This window comes from Peromyscus californicus, unplaced genomic scaffold (assembly GCF_007827085.1).
Source record: "Peromyscus californicus insignis strain IS unplaced genomic scaffold, ASM782708v3 Scaffold_14__1_contigs__length_90479793_seg_2, whole genome shotgun sequence".
Lineage (NCBI taxonomy): Eukaryota > Metazoa > Chordata > Mammalia > Rodentia > Cricetidae > Peromyscus > Peromyscus californicus.
In genome coordinates, this window is record NW_026294436.1 from 40,625,292 (window position 1) to 40,651,394 (window position 26,103).

At 38.8% G+C, this 26,103-nt stretch overlaps 1 protein-coding gene across 1 annotated transcript in view; it reads right to left on the reverse strand.

Moving 5' to 3' along the window:
• The window catches only part of Xpr1 (xenotropic and polytropic retrovirus receptor 1), a 161,518-nt gene that overhangs the window by 22,358 nt on the left and 113,057 nt on the right, over positions 1–26,103 (reverse strand). Inside the window, exons 8-11 of the mRNA XM_052737242.1 lie at positions 22,057–22,247; positions 21,707–21,886; positions 14,659–14,830; positions 13,311–13,505 (exon numbers count right to left, since the gene is read on the reverse strand). Of these exons, the coding sequence (XP_052593202.1) occupies positions 13,311–13,505; positions 14,659–14,830; positions 21,707–21,886; positions 22,057–22,247 (738 nt within the window). The remainder of the gene's footprint in view (positions 1–13,310; positions 13,506–14,658; positions 14,831–21,706; positions 21,887–22,056; positions 22,248–26,103) is intronic.

Here is a 26,103-nt window from a genome sequence, read left to right on the forward strand (position 1 = left end):
AAACGGACTTAAGAACTATACACAGAAGCTAAGGGAGTAGCTCTGTGGTAGAGTGGCGCTCAACATGTGTGAGACCTGGATCCAACCTTCACAACAAAACACAGTCCAGCCAAGGAGTGGTGGCGCACACCTTTAATCCAGCACTCAGGAGGCAGAGGCAGGCACATCTCTGTGAGTTCTAGACAAGCCAGGTACATACATGAGACACTATCTCAAAAAAGCCACCCCTGCAAACAAACCTCAAACCAAAACAACTATACATAATGATTTCAAATTATTTTTGTATATAAAATGATGATTACAGCAATGACAAAGATGATTATTCCAGATGAGGGAACTCAATTTAGCTTTAATTCTGTATTATTTTGACAATTATAGTAACACATATCTACATATATCTACATATATATCCTGTTTTACTTGTAAATTTCTTTTAAAAAAAAGACTTATTTTTATTTTTGGTATATGATATTTGCTGCATGTATGTACGTTACCACATGTATGATGCTTGTGAATTTCTTTAAAAGGAGAAGGGAAGAAAGTGAACGAAGAAAAATAGCATGGTGACATTTATAAATGATGTATTGTTTTTATAGTAGTAAACTGCACAGGAATCCCTTTCTTCAACAAAGGGCTATAATTTACATCATTTGTTATATGGATATAGCACTGAAGATTAACTTCTACAGAGTGAATGTGGCCTGTAACCTGTTCTAGAGAACTAGGGACGTGCCGAAGAACAAGAAAAGGCTACACCCAGAAGAGACGGTGCAGACAGACACAGTCCAGAAGTACAGTCAGAGACCCGGGCATGGAGGAAGACGGTGGCTTCTAGGAGGGGCAACAGCCAGGAAAGGCTTCATGAAGGAGCTGCTACTTGAAGTGACTCTTGAAGGGACTGTAGCTGAACAGTTTATGGGTGCAGAGAGAGCCATTCCCAGCGAGTGGAAATCACTCATCCAGCATATGAGCATCTGCTGAATGTGAATCAGACGTTATCCTAGATGCTAGGTACCTAGCAGTCAATCTTTTTACTAAAGGGCAGATGAATTTCCTGCCTCATTGCATCTTGCTGTCTAGTGGGGTAGATAATTATCACATGCACGGATGAGCAAGATAATTGTGGACAGTGAAAAGAACCATGAGGAAACAACAGGGTGATATGGCAGGTGGGTAGAATTCCTTCACATGGTACTCAAACACTGTTCAGGCAGAGAAGGTCTGTGGCAGTATGCTGAGAGAGAGTCAGCTACATGAAAATCTCAAAGAAGTTACAGACACAATGCTCTATTTTCTTTTTCTTTCTTTTCTTTTTTTTTTTTTTTAAGATTTATTTATTTATTATGTATACAGCATGTTTGATTGCAGGCCAGAAGAGGGCACCAGATCTCATTACAGATGGCTGTGAGCCCCCATGTGGTTGCTGGGAATTGAACTCAGGACCTCTAGAAGAGCAGTCAGTGCTCTTAACCTCTGAGCCATCTCTCCAGCCCCAATGCTCTATTTTCTAGCCACCATGTTATAAAAATGAAAAGAAACAGACAAAATTAATTTAAATAATACATCTTATTTAATTCAACATATGTAAGATATTTTAGTCATTATAAAATTATTGAGGTATTTTATACTCTTTTTCATACTAAGACTTCAACATCTAGCTTGTATTTTGCACTTATGGAATATTGTATTTATAGTTTATGGCACATTTTGGGGGCTTTGGGTGATAAAGCTCAGTGCCTACCACATGAAATCCCAAGTTTGAACCCAGCACCAAAGATAGAAGGAAGAGAAGGAAGGGCATGGGGGTGCTGGCCCCAGCAGGCCAGACTGACTAACTCTACCACCACCCAGGCCCACATCCAGGGCTTTGAGTTGGTCCACTGCAACATCTACCCCATCTAAAACCTGCTGGAGCACACGAAGGGACTGGTCTTGTGGAACCAGAGCCGCAGGATCTCTATGACTTGGGGCAACGGGAGGATCTGAGAGAAGTTTCGTTGAAGGTCCAGGGATGATGGTGTGCCAGAAGCCAGAGGCCTTGAGCCAGACCAACAACTCACCGCAATGAATATTTGTAAGGAAAGCTGTTTGAACAAAAGGGTCTACTGAATGACACACCACAGCTCCCAAGGCCAATGACAAATGAGTATGTGATGGAGAGGCGGGAAGGACGGAGAATCAAAGCAGTTTTGTTTTGGGATTGTTTTGTTTTGATTATTTTCATTTTTTAATTTTCTTTTTTAGGGGAAGGCTACAAGGGTGGAGGGAAGGCATAGAAGGGCTGGGAAATGAGTGGGGTTGGGGTGTATGATGTGAAATTCCCAGAGCCAATAAAAATTATATTAATAATAATAAAAAAGACTGAGATAAAAAAGAAAGAACTAGACCTGGTAAAGAGTTGTTAGTCTTAAACTAAAAACACGGTCCACACAAGAAAATACTGATAAACCGAAGTCTGCCCTATAAAAGGCCATGTTAGTGAACGAAAAGCTGCAGATGGCGAAACCTATTCTAAACACTATCTGATGGATTCTACTTAAGTACATAGAGAACTCAACAAATTCAAAAGTAACAGCAAGTTCAACCAAAGATGGGTAAAAGGTATACACTGGTCCTCATCAAAAAAGACACAGAAATTCCAAAAGAAATGTCTAAATTCCCAGTCAACCATTGAGCGGAGTGGCGTACTTGCAAACAGCGCTACAAGAATAACAGGTGGGAAACTGAAGGGACCGCTGATCTTTTCTTTTCTTTTCTTGTCTTTGGTTTTTCGAGACAGGGTTTCTCTGTGTAGCTTTGGTGCCTTTCCTGGAACTCACTCTGTAGCCCAGGCTGGCCTCGAACTCACAGAGATCCACCTGGCTCTGCCTCCCGAGTGCTGGGATTAAAGGCGTGCGCCACCACCGCCAGCTGAGACCTCTGATCTCATTGAAGTCCTCCACAAGTGTGTTAAAAACAAAACAAACACCTTTCTGGGACTGGCTCAGCCATTAAGAGCACTGTCTTCTCTTCCAAAGGAACTGGGTTCAATTCCCAGCACCCACAAGGTGGCTCACAACCACCTATAACCCCAGTTCCAGGAGGTTCCATGCCCTCTTCTGACCGCCAAGGACATCAGGCTCACACATGATGCACAGACATACATGCAAGCAAAACATTCACATACATAAAAATGTTAAAAAACACAAAACTTTTTCTAGTATTTTAAATGTGTTTTCTATATACTTTTATCACACCATGGAGAGATCAACCAATCACAGCCAGATACAGATTTCTTACACAGAAGTTAAAGCTTACAGGTGACATTTCGGCAGAAACTGGTGTTTTGAGTTTATGAACCTATAATCCAGATCAGTGTCTTTTTCAGGGTAACACAGTTAACAACTGAATAAACGAAGCTGGTCCTCCTGTTTCAACTCCCAAGCCCATGTTCTAGTTCTTCCCACACAAGAATGCTTGTCACAGAAAACGCCGCTTCAAAGTGCTTTCCAGCAGAGGACTTGGTCACACTGATAAGAGGAAGGTAGTGAAACCTTACGTAGGCAACAGAAAGTTAGGTGGAAGGTTCTAGAACAACTGCAAACATCAACATTTAAAGTAGTTTCTTTTGAGGGGTAGTCAGGTGGAGATGTTTTTGAGACATGGTCTTGGTATGTAGCCTTGGCTGTCCTCAAACTCAAAATCCTCCTGACTCAGCCTCTCAAGTGCTGGGATCCCTGGCATGTGGCACCACACTGAAGAAACAGAACAGTGTGTTTGTAAGTGACAAGCAAAGGAGGACCCGAGTGCTGGGATTATACCTCCAATCTAGATTCTAGACTTCATTCAGTTTCTGTATCAGGTATGAAATGTGCTGAGTAGGCCTTAATATTCCACTTATTTGGTAAGTGTTGATCTTCCTTGTGTAAACAGGTGTAAATTTTGCCTTTAAAGAAGATATGCTCTAGGGTCTTATTCTATAACCATTAAAAAAAATATGTAGAAAGCCTTGAGAAGCCTACATGAGGACTCCAACGCAAATGCCATGTGTCAATGAGATATTTAGGTGATGAGTAGATTTTTATTTTCTTTTCCATTAAATAGAATGAATGAAGCACTATTTTACTTTATTAAGAGACAAAATTCCTTAAAACATTTGATGAAAATCACATCCTCTCCCTCCTTCATGGTATTACTGGAGAGGCTGATGCTGCAGTTCAGTCTAAGGATGTGGTGAGCATACTCAAGGCTTTCGGTCCTAGTTGTGTGTGTGCTGCAGTTGCATTCTGTACATTCTAAGAGGCATGTAAATGGCATGTCTTGTTTATTAGCATAATAGTCAACCTCCCCCTCATTTTTTTTCACATTTCCTTTTTAATAATATTTTCTTCTTTTTTGTTTTATATGTATGGGTGCTTTGCCTGCATGTGTGTCTGTGCACCACTTGTGTGCCTGGTGCCCTTGGAGACTAGTACATAGGAATCCCTGGAACGGGAGTTACGGACTGTCGTGAGTAGCCCTATGGGAGCTAGCAATCAAACCTGGGTCTACAGGAAGAGCAACGAGTGCTTGTAACAGCTAAGTCATCTCTCCAGCCACCTGATAGTTCTTCAGAAGTGATTTTTTTTTAAAAGATTTATTTATTTATTATGTATACAGCATGTATGACTGCAGGTCAGAAGAGGGCACCAGATCTCATTACAGATGGTTGTGAGCCACCATGTGGTTGCTGGGAATTGAACTCAGGACCTCTGGAAGAGCAGGCAGTGCTCTTAACCTCTGAGCCATCTCTCCAGTCCCCAGAAGTGAATTTAACACCATAAAAAAGAGCACTATTCTGACCAGTCAGAAGGCTTGGAGGGAAAAAGCACTTGTGAAAGACTGACCACCTGAGTTTGATGCCCGGAACCCATGTCAAGGTAGAAGGAGAAAACAGACTTCACAAAGTTGTCTTATGACATACACATGCACACGACAGCATACGATGCTCCCCCATTACATACATAAATAATAATGAGATAAAAATGTAAAAGAAACACAACACTAAGCAAATTAGTCATGCTAAATCATTTTCCCTCCACTTCAATACCATTAATTTTTTCCCCCTTTTTTTTGGTTTTTCAGAGACAGGGTTTCTCTGTTGTAGCCTTGGCTGTCCTTGAACTCACAGAGATCCACCTGCCTCTGCCTCTCGAGTGCTGGGATTAAAGGCGTGCACCACTGCCCAGCGAGCATTAATATTTCTGTTTTCCTCTGACTCCTAGGTGACTTTTCTTTTCTGGCCGAGGGGGAACTTCCTTTCATATTGGAGCTGACTCCACACTGCCTGAACCAATGCTGTGGCTGTCAGTGTGAAAGGCAAGTTCCTGGCTCGGTGTTCAGTGAATGTGGCAATTAGGACCAAGAACCAGGAAATGGGTATCTTCTTATAAATACAGCCTGCATTATTCTTGTTCATGTACTTGTGTGCTTTCTCAAATACAGCTTTGTCACATGGAATGACAGCACACTACCCTACCTAACTGGTTCTGTTTTGTTTACCTAGAGTTTAACAGCGTGTCACTGGGTAGAGTTCAAGGAATTCTACAAACTTAGAAGACAGAACGGTACAACAAAAATAATCATAAGGCCTTGATATGAATTCTAGCTCTGTTACCCACTTGCTAGCTGATTTTGGAGGTACAATCTCCCTATACATAGTCACAGGCTCTTCTACTTCCTAGCTGGAGGACTTTGGCAAATATCTTAACCACTGTTTTTAATTTCCTTCCCTGTAAAATGAAGATCAAGCATTTGTCTCTATCAAAGACTCTCTCCTTGACCAGCTTAGTTAACTCTTGACTCTCTAGGCCCCAACCCTAGCATCTGTGCTTTCCAAAGTCTCTATCACCCAGCTGTAGCAAGCATCTTGTTAAGCTTAGCGTCTCCAAATCCCATAAGCATCAGAGAACCTATGTCTGCCTTCAGTAAGAATCACATCAAGTTGGTTTAGCCAATGTGCCTAATCCTGATGTTTCCTTGTAGTAATTTTCCATCCTCACCTTCCTCGTTTGTTTCTTCTTCCACAAGCGGAGTTACAAACACAAAAAGAATAATGACCACTTTTCCTCAACTTCAGTATTTCTCAAAGAAATGCTATCTTAAGAACTGCCCAGCTCTGCTTTTAATAGCCAAGGTTGTTGTGAACTAAGCTAGTTAGCACATGTTAAATTAAGTGTCCAGCCCACAGATATATCCCATAAATATTACATTTCATAATGTAAGTATTCTTTTTGTGCTTGTGTTGTATATCTGGAGGTCAGAGGATAACCTTAGGTGTCCTTCCTCAGGGGCCATTTCCACCCCCTAAGACAAGGTCTCTCCTAGCCTGGAACTTGCCAAGTAGTGCTGGTTGGCTGGCCAATATGTTCTATCAATCTACCTGTTTCTACCTGCTCAGCACTGGGATCACAAACATGTGCCATCACACCTGGCTTTTAGATTGTGATGTCAATCACTATTCTTCATCTACTCTTTGCAGGTGATGGCATTATCCTTTGGCCAGCTACTGTGTAATGTTTCATGTACTGCACCTACAAAATCTATTATAAACTTGTTACATTGTTTCATTTTCTTACTATATAGTGCCATGAGCATGTCTTAATTTTTCCCAAATTCTCTACTTATGCTAGTTGTGGAAATGTTTCCCATATAATGGTAGATTAGATTATAGCTGAAGAATATTCATTCCCTTCAGCCCCTCTTTATTTCCAAAGCAAGAATATTCTTTGCCTCAGTGATGTTGGGTTTGGTGACTGGCTTTAGCGTCAGAAAAGAGACTTCTTTTGGATCTGCGTGTGACTTCCTCTGGCTAACAAGGAGCAGGAAGACAGCAGGTAAAGAAGCCTTACGTTTATTTGTGCAATAGGACTTGCTTTCCTCACTGCCGTGTCAGGAGACTCCTGTGCTGAGTGCTGCTCCATCAGGTGAGGCTCCAGAATGAACACACAGAACAGACTCACCCCCGAATGACAGTGAGAGCAAAGGCCAGGTGAGACAGTTCGGCAGAAGCAGTCCTAGCCGATGAGCTCAACCTATCCCAGTCACTTTACAGCCGACCCAAAGAGGCTCAAGCATGAATACACTGCAGTTTTTACGTTACCAAATTTTGGGTTGGTTTACTATGTAGCAACAATAGCTGATGAGTGAAATCTCTTCTGCTCCCTAGAGTACCACATTTAGTAGAAATAAGGCCTTAGAGTTTATTTCCTCACTTATTTTTTCTGCCTTTTCTTTGCTAAAAATATGTAGACATAGTCAGGCGGTGGTGGCGCACGCCTTTAATCCCAGCACTCGGGAGGCAGAGGCAGGTGGATCTCTGTGAGTTCGAGGCCAGCCTGGGCTACAGAGTGAGTTCCAGGGCAGGCTCCAAAGCTACACAGAGAAACCCTGTCTCAAAAAAACCAAAAAAAAAAAAAAAAAAAAGTAGACATAATAGTTCATTGTTTTTCACTGATAGCATCAATATAAAACTGTATGCATAAATTAAAATGAAAATTAAACATTCTATCAAGTCTCAAATTTCTCTCTAATCAGGTATTGTTGTGTAAGTTGAATTCAAATAATTTTCACCTTTGCTTCTTTTTAGCATCAAAAATCCTATAATTCTGAGCAATAAACTATTACAGATGATTTAAAAACGTTAAACTATTATACGTGATTGTTACTAAAGCAACATAATTTATATAGAAATGCTGTTTTCATGAGTCTTAAGAACAATTAAGATAACCAATGTGACAAGAGAAAGCCAAAATGGTATCAAGGTGTCAACGTGTGTGTTACTCTTTACAAGTATTTTAAGTTAGAAAGAAGGTAAAAAGGTTTAACTTATTCAAATACATATATATAAATCACACATATAAATTTATATACAGAAACAATTATAGCATTTGAAAATCAGCACAATGATAGCAGAAAATGGCAAAAAGCATTTATTAAATTGCTAATCAGAAGGAAACAATATCTTATTTTTGGTTTTCTGATATCAACAGGTCTTTTAGCCAATCTTGTCTAGATAGATTGCAAAAACAATTTTTCCTGCTGTGAGGAAATTACAACTGAGTATATTAACTTTCAAAAGGGTTAATGTTTTGAGCTACTTTAAATAGTAACACAAAAAATGAGAACATTTCTCCAAATGAATTTTTTTTTAATTGAACGTATGTCTTTTAAAGCTAATGGAACAAAAATTTCCCCAGAGAATTAAAAAAACACAATTACTGTTTCTATTATAATATGAGAAGATGAAAATGTGGACTAGAAGCCTATTATTCAGGGTAGCAAGAGGAGAGCAACTGGCAGTACCCTAGAGAAGCAGCACTGGAGGACTGTGTGTGCTCACTCTAAATAATGAAGTGGCTACTGCCCGGAAGGCACTGACGGCTGCCGAGGAAACCTCCCTGGGAGGCTCAGCACCCTTCAGAACGCACAAAGGATCCAGACGAGACCTGGGCAGCAATAACATGGATGTAAATGAACTTGAGAGACAAACTCTTTCAAAAAATTTATAGCAAATCCCAACCCTGCCCACAAGTCTCAGGAAATGTGAAGTGTAAATACCCCTCAAATATTTACGTGAATAGCAAGGTTCTAACTCCACCAAGAACTTAAGAGTACTAAAGAATTTTAGAAGCTACAAATGTAATATGATCTAATGAAGTACAGCTTGTCAGAAGTAAATAACATCACGGCCTCTCTGCTATTATACTTCCCAAAGACCTTTCCTTGCAAAGTCCAGAAACCTCAAGGAAACCCAAACCCATTTCAAACACTTTGCCACCTCCTCCAATCCCAATCCCAAGAAAACACTTGGAGGAGTTGTTTCAAATGTGGTCATGTAATGAAATATGAATTTTTAAACACAGAGATTAGCTGCTAGCTGAATTTCTTTGTCTCTAAAAATCAATGACAGAAAATAAAATGTCCTGAATTATTTCAAATGTGCTTCTTTTTTAATACAACAAAAGAGGCATAACTAAAATATTATCATGATTAATCTTCCTAAACGGGCTGCCTATATCCTCACCTTCTAAAAAATGATTCTAGGTTCAGGGTTAATGCTTACACCTCCATTTTTACAAATCATGCAGCATAACATAAGAAACAACCTCTGTAACACTTTTGAAAGTGCACTTAATATAATGCTGTTACTATGGTAACTCTGGCAGGCTAGTTCTTTGAAAAGACTCAGATCTGAGTCTGAACAAGGTTATGTCATGATCTTTTACTCTTCTTTCCTCATAAATGTAGCTTTTGTATGAGCACATGCATGCCATAGAAAAGTACATAATTAGTCACTTTGAATTGATTCTTTTGACTCAGTAATTATTTCTAAAGTCTGAATTTTCTTACAATACTATCCAAGAAAATCAAAGAACTTAAGGCTGGGGATATAGCTCAGTGGGTAGAGCACTTGCCTAGCATGCATGACTCCCCAAGTTTGATGCCCCATCACCACATAAAACTGGGTGTTGATGCACATTGCTGCAATCCCGGGACTCAAGAGGGAGACAGAGGCAAGGGGATCAGAAGTTCAGTCATCTTTGCTATAGAGTGAATTTGAAGCCAGCCTGAGCTATGTGAGACCCTGTCTTTCTTTTCCAAGACAGAGTTTTTTCTGTGTAGCCCAGGCTGTCCTCAAACTCAGAGATCCACCTGCCTCTGCCTCCTGAGTGCTGGAATTAAAGGTGTGTACCACCACTGCCTGTTGTGAAGCCCTTAATCACAATTCAAATGTCAAAATTTTGTCATTCCAAGTTTTAGGCTTTTTGGTACAAAAATTTAGTGATATATTCAATATATAACAACTATAAAATATTTTTTAAAACTTTAGGGATATGATCAACATACATAAAAATGGTCTCTCTAAAGAGTGCATTCTCTCCTCTTGACTTTTAAAAATCTGACATGGGCACATGAACTGTGCTCAGTGAGAAAGCTGCTATACCACATGAACTAAAGGTCAAAACCCTTCCTGACTGACACTGGCTCTCTGTAACCCTAAACGCAAGGTCCTAAAAGTTTCCCTCAGGAATCTTTGTAAAGGAAAGGGCACAACAGCAGCACTGGGCAGCAATGGAGCTATTCTTTCATTTTCCTATCCATCCCATTTATGTAGCCTATCAGTCTATAATGTGATTTCATGTGCAACTCTTACAATAAATTCATGAAGTAAATAGATATAGGTAAAAATACAGCTTTGTGTGAAACAGAAACAGCCATGACAAATGAGGCCAAGGGAACAGAAGTAGGAAACAGAATTGACTCAACCTTCCAACTGCAAGGTGAGGCTGGGATGAGCCCAGAGATACAATACTTGCCTGGTATGCCACACACAAGGCCCTGAACAGGATGCTAGTATCACAAAAATAAAAATAAAGAGCCAGGCATGGTGGCAGCACACATCTGCAATCCCAGCACTTGGGTGATAAAGGCAGGGGGATCGGAAGTTCAAGTTCATTCTTGGCTACATGTCATCTGGACATTACCTTTCATCTGTGGCCTATCAGGCTGGGTCAGAGATTTGTGCTGTGTGCTTTTCTGGTACCCTGCTTATACAAAATAGTACTCTTTTGATGTCTTTCAAAACATGTAGTTTCAAACCCCCATAAAATTTACCATTTTAACCATTCCTCAACAAAGCTCAAAAATTATAAAATAGAAGTGGAAAAAATTCTCTTAGCACCCTGTAGTGAAAGGGTATAATTTTTTACATATATATGTAGCAGATATGTCAAAAACTATAAATATATACTATATCAATGTAAAACTATATCACATTAAAACATAGTTCAATAGGAAATACATATATATTACCTATTACAGAATTGCTTCATTTAAAGATAAATTATGCTGGTTCACCTTCCCCAGCCCACCGTAATACTGGGGATAGACTAGATATTTCCACATAAATGCAGAGGGAGGCAGTTCTCCTTCTACCATGTGGTACTCAGGGACTGAACTCAAGTTGTCAGGCTTGGCGGCAGATGCCTTTACCTGTGAAGCCATTTTTCTGGCCCATCCTAGCCTTCTTTGTACCTATTTCTTGATTTAAAGGGTCTCATACATGCCTAGTTTATGTTGTGGTGGGAATTAAATAAATACAGGGCTTCCTGCATGGTGGCTGAGCTACATCCCCTGTCCATTATACTTCTTATTTTGAGACAAGGTCTACTGTGTTGCTAGGCTTGCCTGAACTCATCCTGTAACTAAGGCAGGCCTTGAACTTGTGATCCTTTTTGTCTCATTTTAGGTCTTTGTATAAACTGAGGTTCCCAGGGGGAAAAAAGCCAGACCTGTGTTAAAAGATTCCCCAAGGCTGACTGGCTGAACTTTGTGATTGTGGATAGTGCTGAAGACCAGAGCCAGACTACCTTGGATTGTCCCCAGTCCCTTTAAAAGCCAATCGCTGTCCACTCGTGATTCTGAGCATCCCTATCAGAATCTTTAAAATGTACTCTTTGTGTGTGTGCAGAGTTTGGTATCAGTGTCTTCCACAGTCACTCTCTCCCTTGTTTTCTGAGACAGTGTCTCTGATTGAACCTTGAGCTCAATGATTTGACTCAACTGTCTGGTGAGCAAGCCACAGGGATCCTTCTGTGTCTATCTCCCCAAAGTCGGGATTATAGGTGCCTGCTGCCAGGCCCAGCTTTTAGACAGACTCTGGGACCAAACTCAGGTCCTGAAGTTTGTGCAGCAAGCATTTTCATGAATGAGTTATCACTAGAGCCCTAAAATGTATTCTTAGCAGAACATTAGCTCCTACCAATCTAAAAGCTAAAAATGTTATCAGACAACATCCCAGACTTTCCCTTGGTTTGCTGTAGCCTGCCTACTTGCAGTCACCACCAATGTACTCAGTAAATACCTTGATTTATGGTTTTCTTTGTTCTGTAATTGTAAATTCTCATGTAGCCACTTCCAGTGGAACATGTCTTTCAGGGCCATCTGAATCTGTGCTCCCAGGCTATCACCACTTACATTTGCTCAAGAATAAACTATTTCCTAAGGTGAGTGCTGTATTTGTGTCAACAGCACTAGCAGTCCAGGTGACTGTCAGCTTCTCAATAAATGTATTACTAGTATAAAATATTTACCCAAAACAGTGGTGCTCATTTTTACCTAAGATGAGAGGTAAGTGTTCCTGATAATTTAGTAAGAGGAGCCATAAAGCATCTTGCATCAGATTAGTTGTCAAATTTATAAATTTGACAGTAATAACTGACTAGTGTCATTCCTCAGCAAGAATTAAAATTATGGGAGCTTTGGGGATGTGTTTCCTTCACTGAGGTATTCAATTAAATTCTATCATTTAACAAGAATGGCCACGTAGTGGCAAAATTATTGACTCCATTTATCAATACTATTCTAAGCACAGAACCTATATCACAGTGTAGATGCTCAGTGTAACATGTTCCACTGATACCAATCTCATGGTACTAACGGTGCCTTCATCTTTCATGACCATCAGACTACATGTTATAGCAACAGCAGTTTTGTACCACTGAATTAAGACTCCCAAATACAGCCTCACAAAAAAGGTTTCTGAAAACAATTTACCTGAGTATTTAAAAAGCACTATACTGATTTCCATTAGTCACATTTCTTTGCCACCTATGGATGAGAAATTGTAGTGTCTAAGGTGTGGGCTGATATTGTAATGTGTTTTAGTAAAAGGAAGTGAAATCACTGATTGACAGTCCTTGGGAAAAGGTTAAAAATTCAAAAGGAGTGTCTGCATGTGGCTCAGAACTTAAAAGCTTTTTTTCTCTCCTAACAGCAGAGCAGTAGCAAGTAATAGCAGGTTGCCATGGAGACGAGAAACTAGAGGGATCAGAGAACTCAATTTGCAGTTAAATGGGCTGGAAACAATCCTTACTAGTTGGTGAAGGAAAATGATTAAAAATATACTTGATTGCCAGAGGGAATTTTGTTCACCTAGCCATTTCCTAATCTCATTAATGAACAAGGAGATCTTTTAAAAAAAAAACAAAAAAAAACCAAACAAAAAAACCACTAATAAAAACCACTAAATGAAAGCCCAAGGCATCCATAGGTTAAACCCACTGAGCGTAATTCAGGATTTCAAACATTATCACAATTCTTCCTATCTGATCAACTGATTCTTGTTAATGATATTTGCTAATATACAGTGAAATGAGACTAACACTGTGTTCAAGGATAAACCATGATAGCCAGGGGCTGGAGCTTCAGTGGAAACCAACGGCACAGATGGTCAAGTCCAGGGCAACAGATTCAAGGAGCAACAGCTCAGATTTCAACTCTCAGCATACCTTTGTGCGTGCTGTAGAGGGCTGCAAAGGTCACGGTGAAGAAAGTGGTGGAGTATTTGCCAGCATTTACTAAATGAGGAAAGGCCCTTTTTGTGTCCCGGTACCGGCGCAGGCACTGGATGAAGCGAAGCCAAGCAGGAATGCACTGAACAACGGCTCGCAAACCATATGTGTATTTGTGGCAAAATTCTGGTTCTGTGAAGATTTCAAAGAAGAAGAAGAAGAAAAATAAAATCAGAATTCAAAAGAATGAATTGTTCACAGCATTTAGTCACACAATCCAACTACTCATCAGCACGCCCATACAATCCAATCGGTCCCTGTGGGTTTGGTCACTTTCTCCTATGCAGCTACTCTTTGCTCAAGCTCTGCAGTGGTGGAGAGGCCAAGGAGAGAAGGTACAAACCAGAGGGACTACTGGGAAAATCTGTCTTCTCAGACTTCTGACTGTCCTAGAGTTATTTTTTTTTTTTCAGGTGTAATAAAACTATAGGAAAAAGAGTCTATGAATCAAAGGAAGAAAAAAACTGCTTTGTTCTATGACATTAAATATGTGAAAATCTACAAAAATCGCAGGTACCTAGACAGTGCTAAGCCACTATAAAAATATACTCCGAGTACCTGTTCTACAGCCTCCCTTTTAATCAAGAACAAGGTATGGTTCATTATTAATTGTTTCCTGCTGCTTTGTTGTGTTTTTGTTTTTGAGACAGGCTGAAATGGGACTTACTACCTATGGCTTCAGCCTCCTCAGTGCTGGGGCTGCAGGTTCATAGTAGGCTGCCACACCCAAGTTTTCATTCTCTTTTGTGAGTCGATGCTGTATGATCTGTCACATTAGATCTTTGTTATGAATGCAAACTTCCTAACTACAAAGATTTGGCATTCCCTAAGAGTGGGTAAAGAGCTACAAGAAAACTAAGGTTTCAAATAAGATTTCTAAGCAATCTACCAGGACTTTGTCAAGGCACTTGACCTGATTCTAAGCAATCAGTACTTGGATCACTGGTACCTACAATGGTATCCTGAGCATTTCTGTGAGGACAAATTGCTGGCACTCTAGCATTTGTGATACAGCTACCAACATATAGGAATGTTGAGAAGTAACTGCAGAATTCTTAAGTGTAAGTTGTAAATTTCTTGGCAAACGGATGGCTAAAATAACACAATTTAAAAGCCAAATTATTTTAGATAAGGAGATTGCTAACAGAATGCCAAGCACATTTAATTAAATTTATAATGCTATTGGATGAGTTTTCACCATGACCTTAACTGTTGCAGTTATCATTCCCAATATTTCTTGGTTTATGATGGCAATTCAGCAGTGTGAATACAAAATCATACCTACCTTGTGGATTACTTGGCAACAGGCCCTTATTCTCATCCCATTTGAGCTCAAAACTGTAGAAGCAGATCATATATTCCAGGTCCATGAGTATCACTGACAGGCTGTTCAGCTGATCGGCCAGCCAGAAATCAGCAAAGCCTACCTTATGGAAGGGAGCTGTAAATACTCGAAACTGAGAAAAAGAAAAAAGAGAGAAAACATAGAAATAGGAAAACTTATATTCAATTTCAGTTTCTGTCTGACCATTCAGAGTGACTGTTGATAAAAAGGGAACCAAAGGTGTGTGCCACTGCTGCCCAGCCCCTAGATGCCATTCTTACAGCATTGGGTTTCAAACCCAGGACCTTGTGCCTAAGTCAAGCACTCTATCACTGAACTGCAACCCCAGTCTATGTAATATTTAATTCCCTAATGTAGTGGTAATGACTTGTTAATGCTGGAATTTCACCACAAAAGCACCTCTCTTACCACTGTCCTGAAAATGATAAGTCTAGTCAGCAAACATATTGAACACTAACTTACAAAATATATTTTCTTGCCAGGTGGTGGTGGCACACACCTTTAATTTCAGCACTCAGGAGGCAGAGTAAGGTGGATCTCTGTGAGTTCGAGGCCTGGTCTACAGAGTGAGATCCAGGACCGGCACCAGAACTACACAGAGAAACCCTGTCTCGAAAAACAAAACAAAATAAAACAAAAACAAAAACAAAAAATTCCTTAGAGTTTATGGAATACTACAGCTCAATCTTTATAACAACTCTTCTTAAGGGGAGTAGGTTGAGACAGGCCTCACCATGCAACCCAGGCTGGCCTCTAACTTGAAATCCTCCTACCTTTACACACTAAGTGCTAGGATCATAGGTGTGTTCCACCATGCCCAACTCAATTCCAAAGCTAGGTAGTATTGCTGTTCCCATTAAACACAAACTCATCTTGGCTTGCTCTGCATCAACTTGTTATAACTGCAAAGAGAAATTCTGGTATTGCAGAGAAGAGAAGATTCAGACACTAATGCTATCACTAGGAATAAGCTCAAGTTGTAGATAGTACCTGGATGACCCTGGACGAAGGAGTATGGATGCTTTTATATTTATCCTGTCAGACTCCCTTGATTTTATTATACAGAAGAAAATGAATAATAATAATAATAATAATAATGTACTTATCCGCCAAAGAAGCAATTTTGAAAATGACTCTAAATTTCTAGCTCTCTAGATATATAGCTGTATTCACTTAGTAGACAAATTCAACCTGGGAATCTATGGCAACCCTCTTCTCAAGATGTGGCTGGTTCTTTCTACTCATTCCATAAGCATTTCTCTTCAGAGAGATACATGATTATAAAGTATGAATCAATCCTGAGTGTCATCTATAACAGATACTTTATTAGAACTAGACCAGGAAACAATAATACAGGTTTTGAGATATTGGTTTCTGGAGCTGGTATCTTTGTGTTCCATGACTTATTCTCTTGATAGCTCCCTTATATTTTGTTGAGTCCAAAAGAACCAGGTTACAAGCTATACTATAGCATTGTAAGCTCCAGATAGAGGACACTTCCTTATAGGGAAGAGGAAGAATGAGGTCTTAGCAATTCATGTATGAACAGACTCTGGTGTGAGCCTTTGTAACATTTTGAGATACTCTAGGATGTAGAATAGACTTAAATACTTCAAAGAAACAAAGGCAAGAGGATAATTTCCAATATAATATCAAAGGATCAGAAAGTCTAAGTCTCGGGGTTGGGGATTAGCTCAGTGGTAGAGCGCTGCCCTGGGTTTGGTCCTCAGCTCCGGGGGTGGGGACGGACAGAAAATCTAAGTCTCTAGTAGTTGACTTTGGCAAAATTGGCAGCCTAGGGGAAATGGATTCCTTCTGACCTGAGGCAAAGTTCCATTACTCTTTTATCGCCAACCCCATCTTCCAAACCTGGCTAGTCCAGAATGTTTCTAGAAGTGCACCCCAGGCATGCAACTCAACAAGAAGCAAAGGACAGAGGCATGAGACTCCAAGAGGAAGTAAAGGACAGAGGCATAAGACTCCAAGAGGAAGTAAAGGACAGAGGCATAAGACTCCAAGAGGAAGTAAAGGACAGAGGCATAAGACTTCAAGAGGAAGTAAAGGACAAAGGCATAAGACTCCAAGAGGAAGGAACTGATACGGAAATTAAAAACTGAATGAAGGGATTTTTTTTCAGAAAAAGAAAGAAAATGAAAAAGGGAGGGAAGAGTAAATGTTAGTCATTCATGCATTTAACAAAGACTTAACTATTTACTAATGGCAAGCATTGTGGAAATGTAGATAAATAAAACATAGTCTCTACTCTCAGTGACCTCAAAGGCTTAGATGACCCACAGTTCAGTTGGGCAAATAAATACACAGAGATACAATAATAGCACCCTGTAACAAATATATCAGAGACACATTAAAAATGACACCCTAGAAAACAGATGGGAACAAGCAGTTCTGTCACAGGCAAGTCAAGAGGGAGGACAGGTCATACTTAACTCTGACATTTATACACAATCAACTTCATTCCAGATTTATCCCAATCTTCCTCCTAAATGAGTATTATCTAATTCTTCTTTTTCTATTCCAGCCAAAGCCTTCCAAATTCTCTACCTCTACTCTGATTTTGATGAAAATGACAGATTCATGGAGTAATAGCATTATGAAACCTAGAATTAATTTTGAATGTTTAGTCAGATGTACAAAAGATACCACTGGTAAGTTATTGGTAAGTTATTGGCCTAGGGCCCAACATTTTAGAGTCTGGAAGGTTTGCTATCTTTAGGAGCTATCTTGGGGATGGGACCTAAGTTGCCATGTAGAATTTATGAGAGCTGAAGGTAAATATATACTATACTTAGTGTGACTGCTTACTCTGATCTCACATAGGAGCAAATGGGCCACTACTGATGGGATGTTGATGCCAAAAAAATTTTAGATTTTGAAGCATTTCAGATTTCAGATTAGGGATGGTCAACTTGTGCAAAGAATAAGCTAATATAGACAAACAGCTAAGAACATGAAGCTGAAGTTCTACTTCAAAAATTATTTTATGTGTATGGATGTTTTGCCTGCATGTATGTATGTGCACCATGTGTGTGTCTGATGTTCTCAGAAGGCAGAAGAGGGAATCAGATCCCTTGGAATTAGAGTTACAGGCAATTGTGAACTTCCATGTGTGTATTGGGAACCAAATCTGGGTCCTTTGAAAGGGCAACCTGTGCTCTTAACCACTGAGTCACCTCTCCAGCCCCCTAAGTTCATGTGCATATACACATGATTTTACTATAGAACTAAAGAAAATATTGGTTAAAAACTGATCTCTAAATGATATAACTAAGGACTCCATTTTAAAACTTTTTGTTTGTTTGTTTGTTTGTTTTTGAGACAGGGTTTCTCTGTATAGCTCTGGCTGTCCTGGAGCTCATTCTGTAGGCCAGGCTGGCCTCGAACTGACAGAGATCCACCTGCCTCTGCTTCCTGAGTGCTGGGATTAAAGGTGTGCGTGCCACTGCCAAGTTCTATTTTAAATCTTGAGTTAGCTTACTGGAAGAATAAGGTAATGTTACTGTTAGAAATCTGGGACTTTGCTTATACTTTATAATTGGATTTCTAGTTGGGGCAAATACAGACGTAGTAAAGAGATCTAATGGATATAAATAGACCATACTAGATTAGACATATTAATATTGCAGTAAGTTACTATCTTAAAGTTCTTAAGCTTTTTTTTAATGGAAGGTAGCATAATGCAAATTTCGAAGATTCCCATATAACTATGAATATAATATATATTCCCATATAACTATGAACACAGTAGTAGTCTTTACTATCATGACTACATGACACGTGTTTTTCGTTCCAATTTTAGTATATGTGCTGCTGAAGCGAGCACGACATGTGTTTTTCAAACTAAAAATTGAGGTGAAAAAAAGGGAAATAACCATTTTATTTTAGGACAAGTCTTTAAAAAAAATCAAAGAAATGTAACTACAGTGAAAACATTCTGTTAATTTTCTGACATACATTATAGGGACTAATTTTATCAGTGAAGTCTGAATAAAATAAATTAATATGTCAACTGAATTTAAATGACCTATAAACAGTAACACTTTTGTTTCAGTAACAGTATTACAAAAAGCAAAGAATCAGTGTTTCTTTCTACATTTCACTGCTTCTAAGAGTGCTTTTTACTAGTCTGTTACTCCTCTTATACATCATTGCTAGCCTATTCAATCAACCAGTTTGCATTATTAACACACACTGCAGACACATACATAAACATCTACTCAACAGGGATCATTCTACTAATCAGAGGAAGTAGCCATGCATGAAATCACGGCTTTCTACTTAAACAAAGGGTACACTGGGGAATTGCACACTTAGCATACAACATACACAACTATATCACCCTGCTATTGCAATGATTATCACAGCGAGCTTTCTGAATCTTCCAAAAAACCTCATTTAGAAATCATTTTCTAGACAAACTTCAGAGGTGGCACAGTGGTTAAAAGTTTCTGCTGCTCTTGTGGAGGACTTGGGTTCAGTTTCCAGTACCCACATGGCAGCTCAGGGATCCAATGCCTTTTTCTAGCTTCTATGAGCACCAGCCACACATACATACACGAAGACACTCACATATACGAAATAAAAATAAACAAATCTTAAAAACTAAACACTTTATAGGAATTTTACATTTATAGGTAATCTAAGATAATACTTTTAGTATATTCAAGAGATAAATAATGGCTCTATTCTTTTCTTCTCCCTCTAAAACCCAAAACAATCCTCTCTAGAAAGCATGTCAATGCTGGGTTCTTGGTACATGCCTGTAATCCCAGAATTCAGGTTCCTGAGGCAGGAAGGTTGTAAGTTCAAGGCCAGTCTAGTCTACATATTAAATTTCAGGCTAGCCTCAGCTACATAATGAAATTGTATCCCTCACTCCTTCCCCAAAAACAAAAGCATTGTTTCCTAGGTGATAGTTTCCTTATGACTGACCAAGATATTCTTGTACATTTAAGATTTATACTCAGAAATCAAATCTAAATTTGGACCCATAGTTATACTTAAGGGTCTTCTAATTTAATTTTTTTAAAAAAGACATAGTCTTGTGGGTACTCTGGAACTAGGTACATAGTCAAAGATGACAACTGTGATCTTCCTGTCTCTCACTCCCGAATGTAGGGATTACAGGTTGTGGGCTACCATGCCCAGTTTATGCTATTTAAGGAAATCAAACCCTGGGCTTTTTGTATGCTGGGCAAACACTCCACCAACTGAGGTATATTCCCAGCCCTGAGCTTTTGTTGTCCTCCCCACTCCCAAGAGGGAAAAAGGAAGAATTTTAATTTGTAGTAAAAATCTAGGTAGAAAGTGAAATTCTCATAATAAAATTCAACTTTGGAAAAGTCAAGAAAATTTGGCTATCTTGTTTTCTTAGCTGCTATAAGCATTTACTTTCATTTAAAAACAAAACAAACAAATAGGGAAAGAAAGCTGTGTTTTAGGTTTTTAGGTTTTGGGTGTCGCATGTACATATGTACATACATGAGTGCATGCGTGCATGTGTACGTGAGTGCATAAGTTCAGACAGGGTCTAAATCTGGACTTCACTATGTAGACCAAGCTGGCCTTGAACTCATGGCAATCTTCCTGCCTCAGTCTCCAGAATGCAGGGATTATATGAATGAGTCACCAAATGTAGCTGCTTTTAGTTTTAAAATTTTAAACAAGTATTGCTAACCCCCTAGGGAAAAACAAAAAGCAAAGGAAATAAAAATTACATTTTTCAGGGAGGTATATTTATATGATGAAGAAGAGGAGAAAAGAGTATTACAGTAATTTTTTTTTTTTTTTTTTTTTTTTTTTTTTTTTTTTTGGGTTTTTCGAGACAGGCTTTCTCTGTGTATCCCTGGCTGTCCTGGAACTCACTCTGTAGACCAGGCCGGCCTTGAACTCACAGAGATCCGCCTGCCTCTGCCTCCCAAGTGCTGGGATTAAAGGCATGGGACACCACTGCCTGGCTACAGTGATTCATCTTAACCACTATTCTTCCTTCTATTATCAGTTCTAATCCATAATCTAAGAAATATCTACATGAGAACATTCTTCATTGATTTCAGAAATAAAGCTGGCCTCATTTAGGAGTACATCAACTCTGCCTGGAACTCTCTTTCCTCTATCTCAAAGCAACAAAGCTATAATTTTCCAGGACATCTCTATCCTACCGTTAAAAGATTTTGAGATTAGGAAATAGGCAAAGCCCAAGCATGTGGCACACTTGCTGTAACCCCAACACTTAGGGGCTGCGGCTGGAAAATCATGAACCTGTCATCAGCCTGGGCTATAAAGGAGACTCTGCCTCAAAAACTGAAAGCAAAAGCATATAAAACAAAATAAGTCACTACAAACAAAAATACAAGTTGGCATCAAACTCAGCTTGGTGGTCTGACAAAATATCTTCACCACTTTCAGAGAACCAATTGGTCCTAAAACAAAGGGCTTGGCTAACTAGTCACGACAACTGGACAATTAGAAACAATAGTATCACTACTTTAATGAGACAGGTTCAGGTTGGTTTCAAACCTTTTATGCAGTTGAGAATGACTGTGGACTTCTAATTCTTCTGCCTTTATCTCTTAAGTACAGAGACTACACGATGCCACTATGCCTGCCTTTCTGTTCTTTTGAAAGAAGCAAAAAGTTCTACATATTATCACACTGGTTAAATAACCTCTGTAACAAAATAATAAATAATCATGATTTGCAAAATCAATTCACTACTTGGTCACTTTATAACTCATTTTAGGAGGAAAAAATGCAAAGCATTTCCCCAGGGCTGCCATGTTGTATACTTTCAAGGGTATCCAGTATCTGTCAAAAGCACTTTTGTTCCTGCAGCTGGGCACCACTTGTGTGGCACACACAATGTGAACATGCATATGGGCTGTACAATTCAGCAGCCACGAGTGACCTTTGAGGAAGCCAATGCCTAACACACTATTCTAAAAATGTTGCATAAGCCTTCTACACTTACCAGAAGTTTAAGCAGCCAAAATCTGGATTTATAGTAGAAAGTTTTGGTGGGGTTGATAAGAAAGAAGACCATAAATCCATAAAGGGCAAGTGGGTACACATAGATAGGGATGATACTAATTGGAGCGAAAAAGCATGCCAGAAGGCTCAGGCACCATAATATCCCCAGGAATCCAGCAATCTATAAAGCACAGGGGACACAAAAAGAGAGAAAGTTACTTTTTAACATTACACAGAAAAACCTTTAATAAACAAAGAAAAATGATAAACAATCCACCAATCTTCAAGATGGACTTGAGTACTCATCCTAGTCAGCTATTCAGTTACATTCACAAGACTGTGCTTCATTACCTCAAAGAGATGCTGATGAGACAAATTGTTTCTTGGATTAAGTTCAAAGATGAGGACATGATTTACTCCAGCCTGTCTCCAACCATACGTGTTGATGCCCAGTAGAAAAAGGAATTCAATCAGAAGAAAGCCACCCCGATAGATTCTTATCAAGGGCCATACACTTCTATCTGTTTCAAGTTTAAATACAGCTGAAAGAAAATGTATTGATTAGTTATAAAATCTACAATGTTCCCCTTAATTATCTTTATCTTTTTTCTTCACTCTCTGAGACACAGCCCTGGCAGTAGGTTTTCATATAAAAAAAAAATCTGTATCTAGATTACTTTAAGAGTCCAATAAACTTGCCTATAGATTCTTTCCTCTTCTGCCTCTTTACACTGCAGAACTTCATTAGAATAGTTTCCTCCAAACTTGTTTTTTTACCACTTTATTCCATTGTTCTATAAATTTTTTATTTTATTATTTATTTTTTTAAGCTTTAATACTACAGACTCAAATGGCTTTGAATGGTAAGATCAGTTTTAGTTTTTGTTTTGAGGCATGTAGTCCTGGCTATCCTGGAGCACGCTCTGTAGACCAGGTTGGCCTTGAATTCACAGAGATCCTCTGCTTCTGTCTCCTGTGTGCTGGCATTAAAGGTGTGCACCACCATGCCTGCCTGGTTGGTATAAGACTAGTTTTGTCAACTGGGGCTTCTCCTATGGTACCTCCTTTTTCAACATTGCTTTCTCTCCCATTAAACTAGATACAGTAACTTCTACCTCACAGAGTAATCATAAAATGAAAAGATACCAAACACAAGAAGACAACGTGAGAATTTAAATGTCATATAAATAGACAATAGTTGACATATATAGAATGCTTAATATGATGGTTAGCCTTATTCTTGGTGCTTTTACATGTAACAATTAGTTTAAGTCATTATAATTGTTCTCTAAGTTAAAAATTACTATGTCCATGCTGACTGAGTACAGACAGGTTAAATAATTTGCTCAGGGTTACTGAGCTAGTATAGGACAGAGCTAAAATGTAGCCTTTGGCTGTTCTGGCCTTGAATCTACCTGCCTCTGTGGGGATTAATGGTATCACCACCATACCTGGTTGCAACCTATATAATTTTGTGCAAAGCCTGTGTTCTCAAGTACTATATTGCTCATCTGCCCATACCAACATTCAGCACCATCAGTATTCTACAGCTTTCCTAGAATTATACTGTTTAAATGCCTTAGCTCTGCAAACTTGAGCTCTTAAAAAAAAAATCTAGTTTCCAACTTACTTTTCCCAAACTCATCCTATAATACTCCCCAATGACCAGCCCCAATGAATTTCATCTTTTAAAAAAGTTATTTTCCCCAGTACCTACAGTGTTCTTTTATTTCATCTCTACAAATTATACTTACTTAATTTAAATAACCATGTATTATTTATTTTGCATTCTCTACAGTATAAAAATACTTACTAACTTAAAAATAACAGGGGAGAGAAAGTGTCTGCTTTGGAATCAAATACTGTATAAACCATTATCAAATCCTAGGAGAATCAATTATTTAATTTAGAGTTTCTAGTCCTCAGTTTCCTCCTGGTCAATGAAAATATGTCTGCTCTCACACTGGATTTGATCTTCAGTACTGCATAAAAAAAGGATTACACATGCCTGTTATTCCAGCACTTTCAAGGAGGAGGAAGGAAGATCAGAAGTACACAGTAGTTTGAGTTCAGCCTGAACTACATGAGACCTATTTAAAAAACAAACAAACCAGCCGGGCGGTGGTGGCGCACGCCTTTAATCCCAGCACTCGGGAGGCAGAGCCAGGCGGATCTCTGTGAGTTCGAGGCCAGCCTGGTTTCCAAAGCGAGTTCCAGGAAAGGCGCAAAGCTACACAGAGAAACCCTGTCTCGAAAAACCAAAAAAAACAAACAAACAAACAAACAAACCACAAAACAAAAACAAACAACAGATTTTCACAAGCTTGTTAAGGTTAAATGTGAAGAACACATCAAATGCCTAATGTTTGACCCATTATCAGTGTTCAATATGTTAGTTTCTATTAGTTGCAAAATAAAATATTTATACAATAAGTACTTATTAGATGTCTTTTACACCCAACATCATCCTAAGAACTGGGGATTCAACAATAATAGACAAGATCTCAATTTCCACTTAACTTCTATCTAACAGTTTAGCAGCAGAATAGCAGATTAAGATTCCAGGAGATTACACTTGCTTTAAGGCCAAGGTCACTATCATTGGAATAAACTAGAGATGAAGTTCCCAGTGGCATATCAGACAGGGCTTTGGTAGTACTTCATTCAGATTTCAGCTTTAATTCTGATGTATGAACTAATAGAAGGTAATCACTTTAAAGGACTGTTCTAGCTGTTATGTGACAAATGGACCACAAGAGAACCAGCATAGAGTCAAGATTAGCTGGAAAATTAGATGAGTAGAGAAGCACATTTGTAGCTTTATGTCCTGAATCTTAAGCAAAGACCCCAGACATTACAATGTCAAAAAACACAATACAGGGGCTGGAGAGATGGCTCAGAGGTTAAGGGCACTGGCTGCTCCTCCAAAGGTCCTGAGTTCAATTCCCAGCAACCACATGGTGGCTCACAACCATCTGCAATGAGATCTGGTGCCCTCTTCTGGCCTGGAGGCACACGTGCAGGCAGAACACTGTATACAAAATAAATAAATAAATCTTTAAAAAAAAAAAAAAACACAATACAGATTCCAAAGAATCTACAATAGAACTGTAAGAGTTAGTAGTTTCAGCAAAGCTGCAAAAATACAAGGTCAATCAACACACAAAATTCAGTGTGTTTATATATATCAGCAATAAGCAATCTAAAAATAAAATTACGAAAACAAATTTTTTTAATTATAACAGTACCTAAAAGAATAAAACCAAGGAGGTGAAAGGCTCATATGTTGAAAGTGATAAAATACATAGAAATTAAAGTGGACTTAGGTATATAGAAAGAAATGCCATGCTCATAGATTAGAAGATTTGATGTTGTCAAGATAACAACAAATCAATCTACACATTTAATAAAATCCATGTGAAAATTCTAATGGTCACTTTATTTTCAGAAAAATAGAAAAGTCAAGCAATGTTGGGTGATGCTTGATATGCATAATTTCATTAATTTTTACAGCAAAAACATACATCGGTTTTCTAGAGTAGATACATGAAGAAACAGTTAAATTAAGTCCCCTGTCTGAAGACACAGGGATTTAATCTCAGTAATCTGGCTCCAGAGCCTGACACTTAATAATGGGGCTAAGTTATATACAAACTAACCTTGTCTGTTAAAACAAAACAATGACCCAATAACCCAAACAGAAGGCTGTTCTAAACCTTAGAAAATAACAGTCCTCACAGTTGCCAAATTTGTTTTCTTTCTGTTGTTGTTAATTCTTTTGATTAAGAATTTCATACATGCATATTATGTGTTTTGATCACACCCACCCTCAAATCCTCACCTATTTCCATGCTACATTTCTTTCTTAATTTTATGTGCTTAGCTTTTAAACTCACTACAACTGCTTAACGCTGCCTTTATGGACATGGGTGTAGGACTATCTGCTGGAGTATGGGTAGCCTCTGCAGGAATACATCCCTCAAGAAAATGCACTCAGTTCATCAGGAGCCATCAATTGCCAACAGATCCTCAGCCACAGGCAGGGCTTCATGAGCCTTTCCCCATTCCATGTGGGATTCTGGATGACTAAATCAGTTTTTGTTTTGCCAAAAATATTCAGGAATAAGGAATATATGTATAAGAGAAAGAAGCTTCCTACATTCAAGTCCCTGCCTCCTTCCCTAGAGGCTACTATGTTAACAGTTTTGTCTATTACCTTCCAAGAAATTCTTCACATACTGAAAAATACCAAATTTAACTTTCAAAACAAAGCAACTAACCAACTACAATTAGCAGCATGCCGCATATGGCTATCCTAAAGCTTATTTTCTCATTTACATCCTAGAGTGGTTAGTTTTCTAATAAATACACAAAAAAACTCACTTATTTTCTAATGCA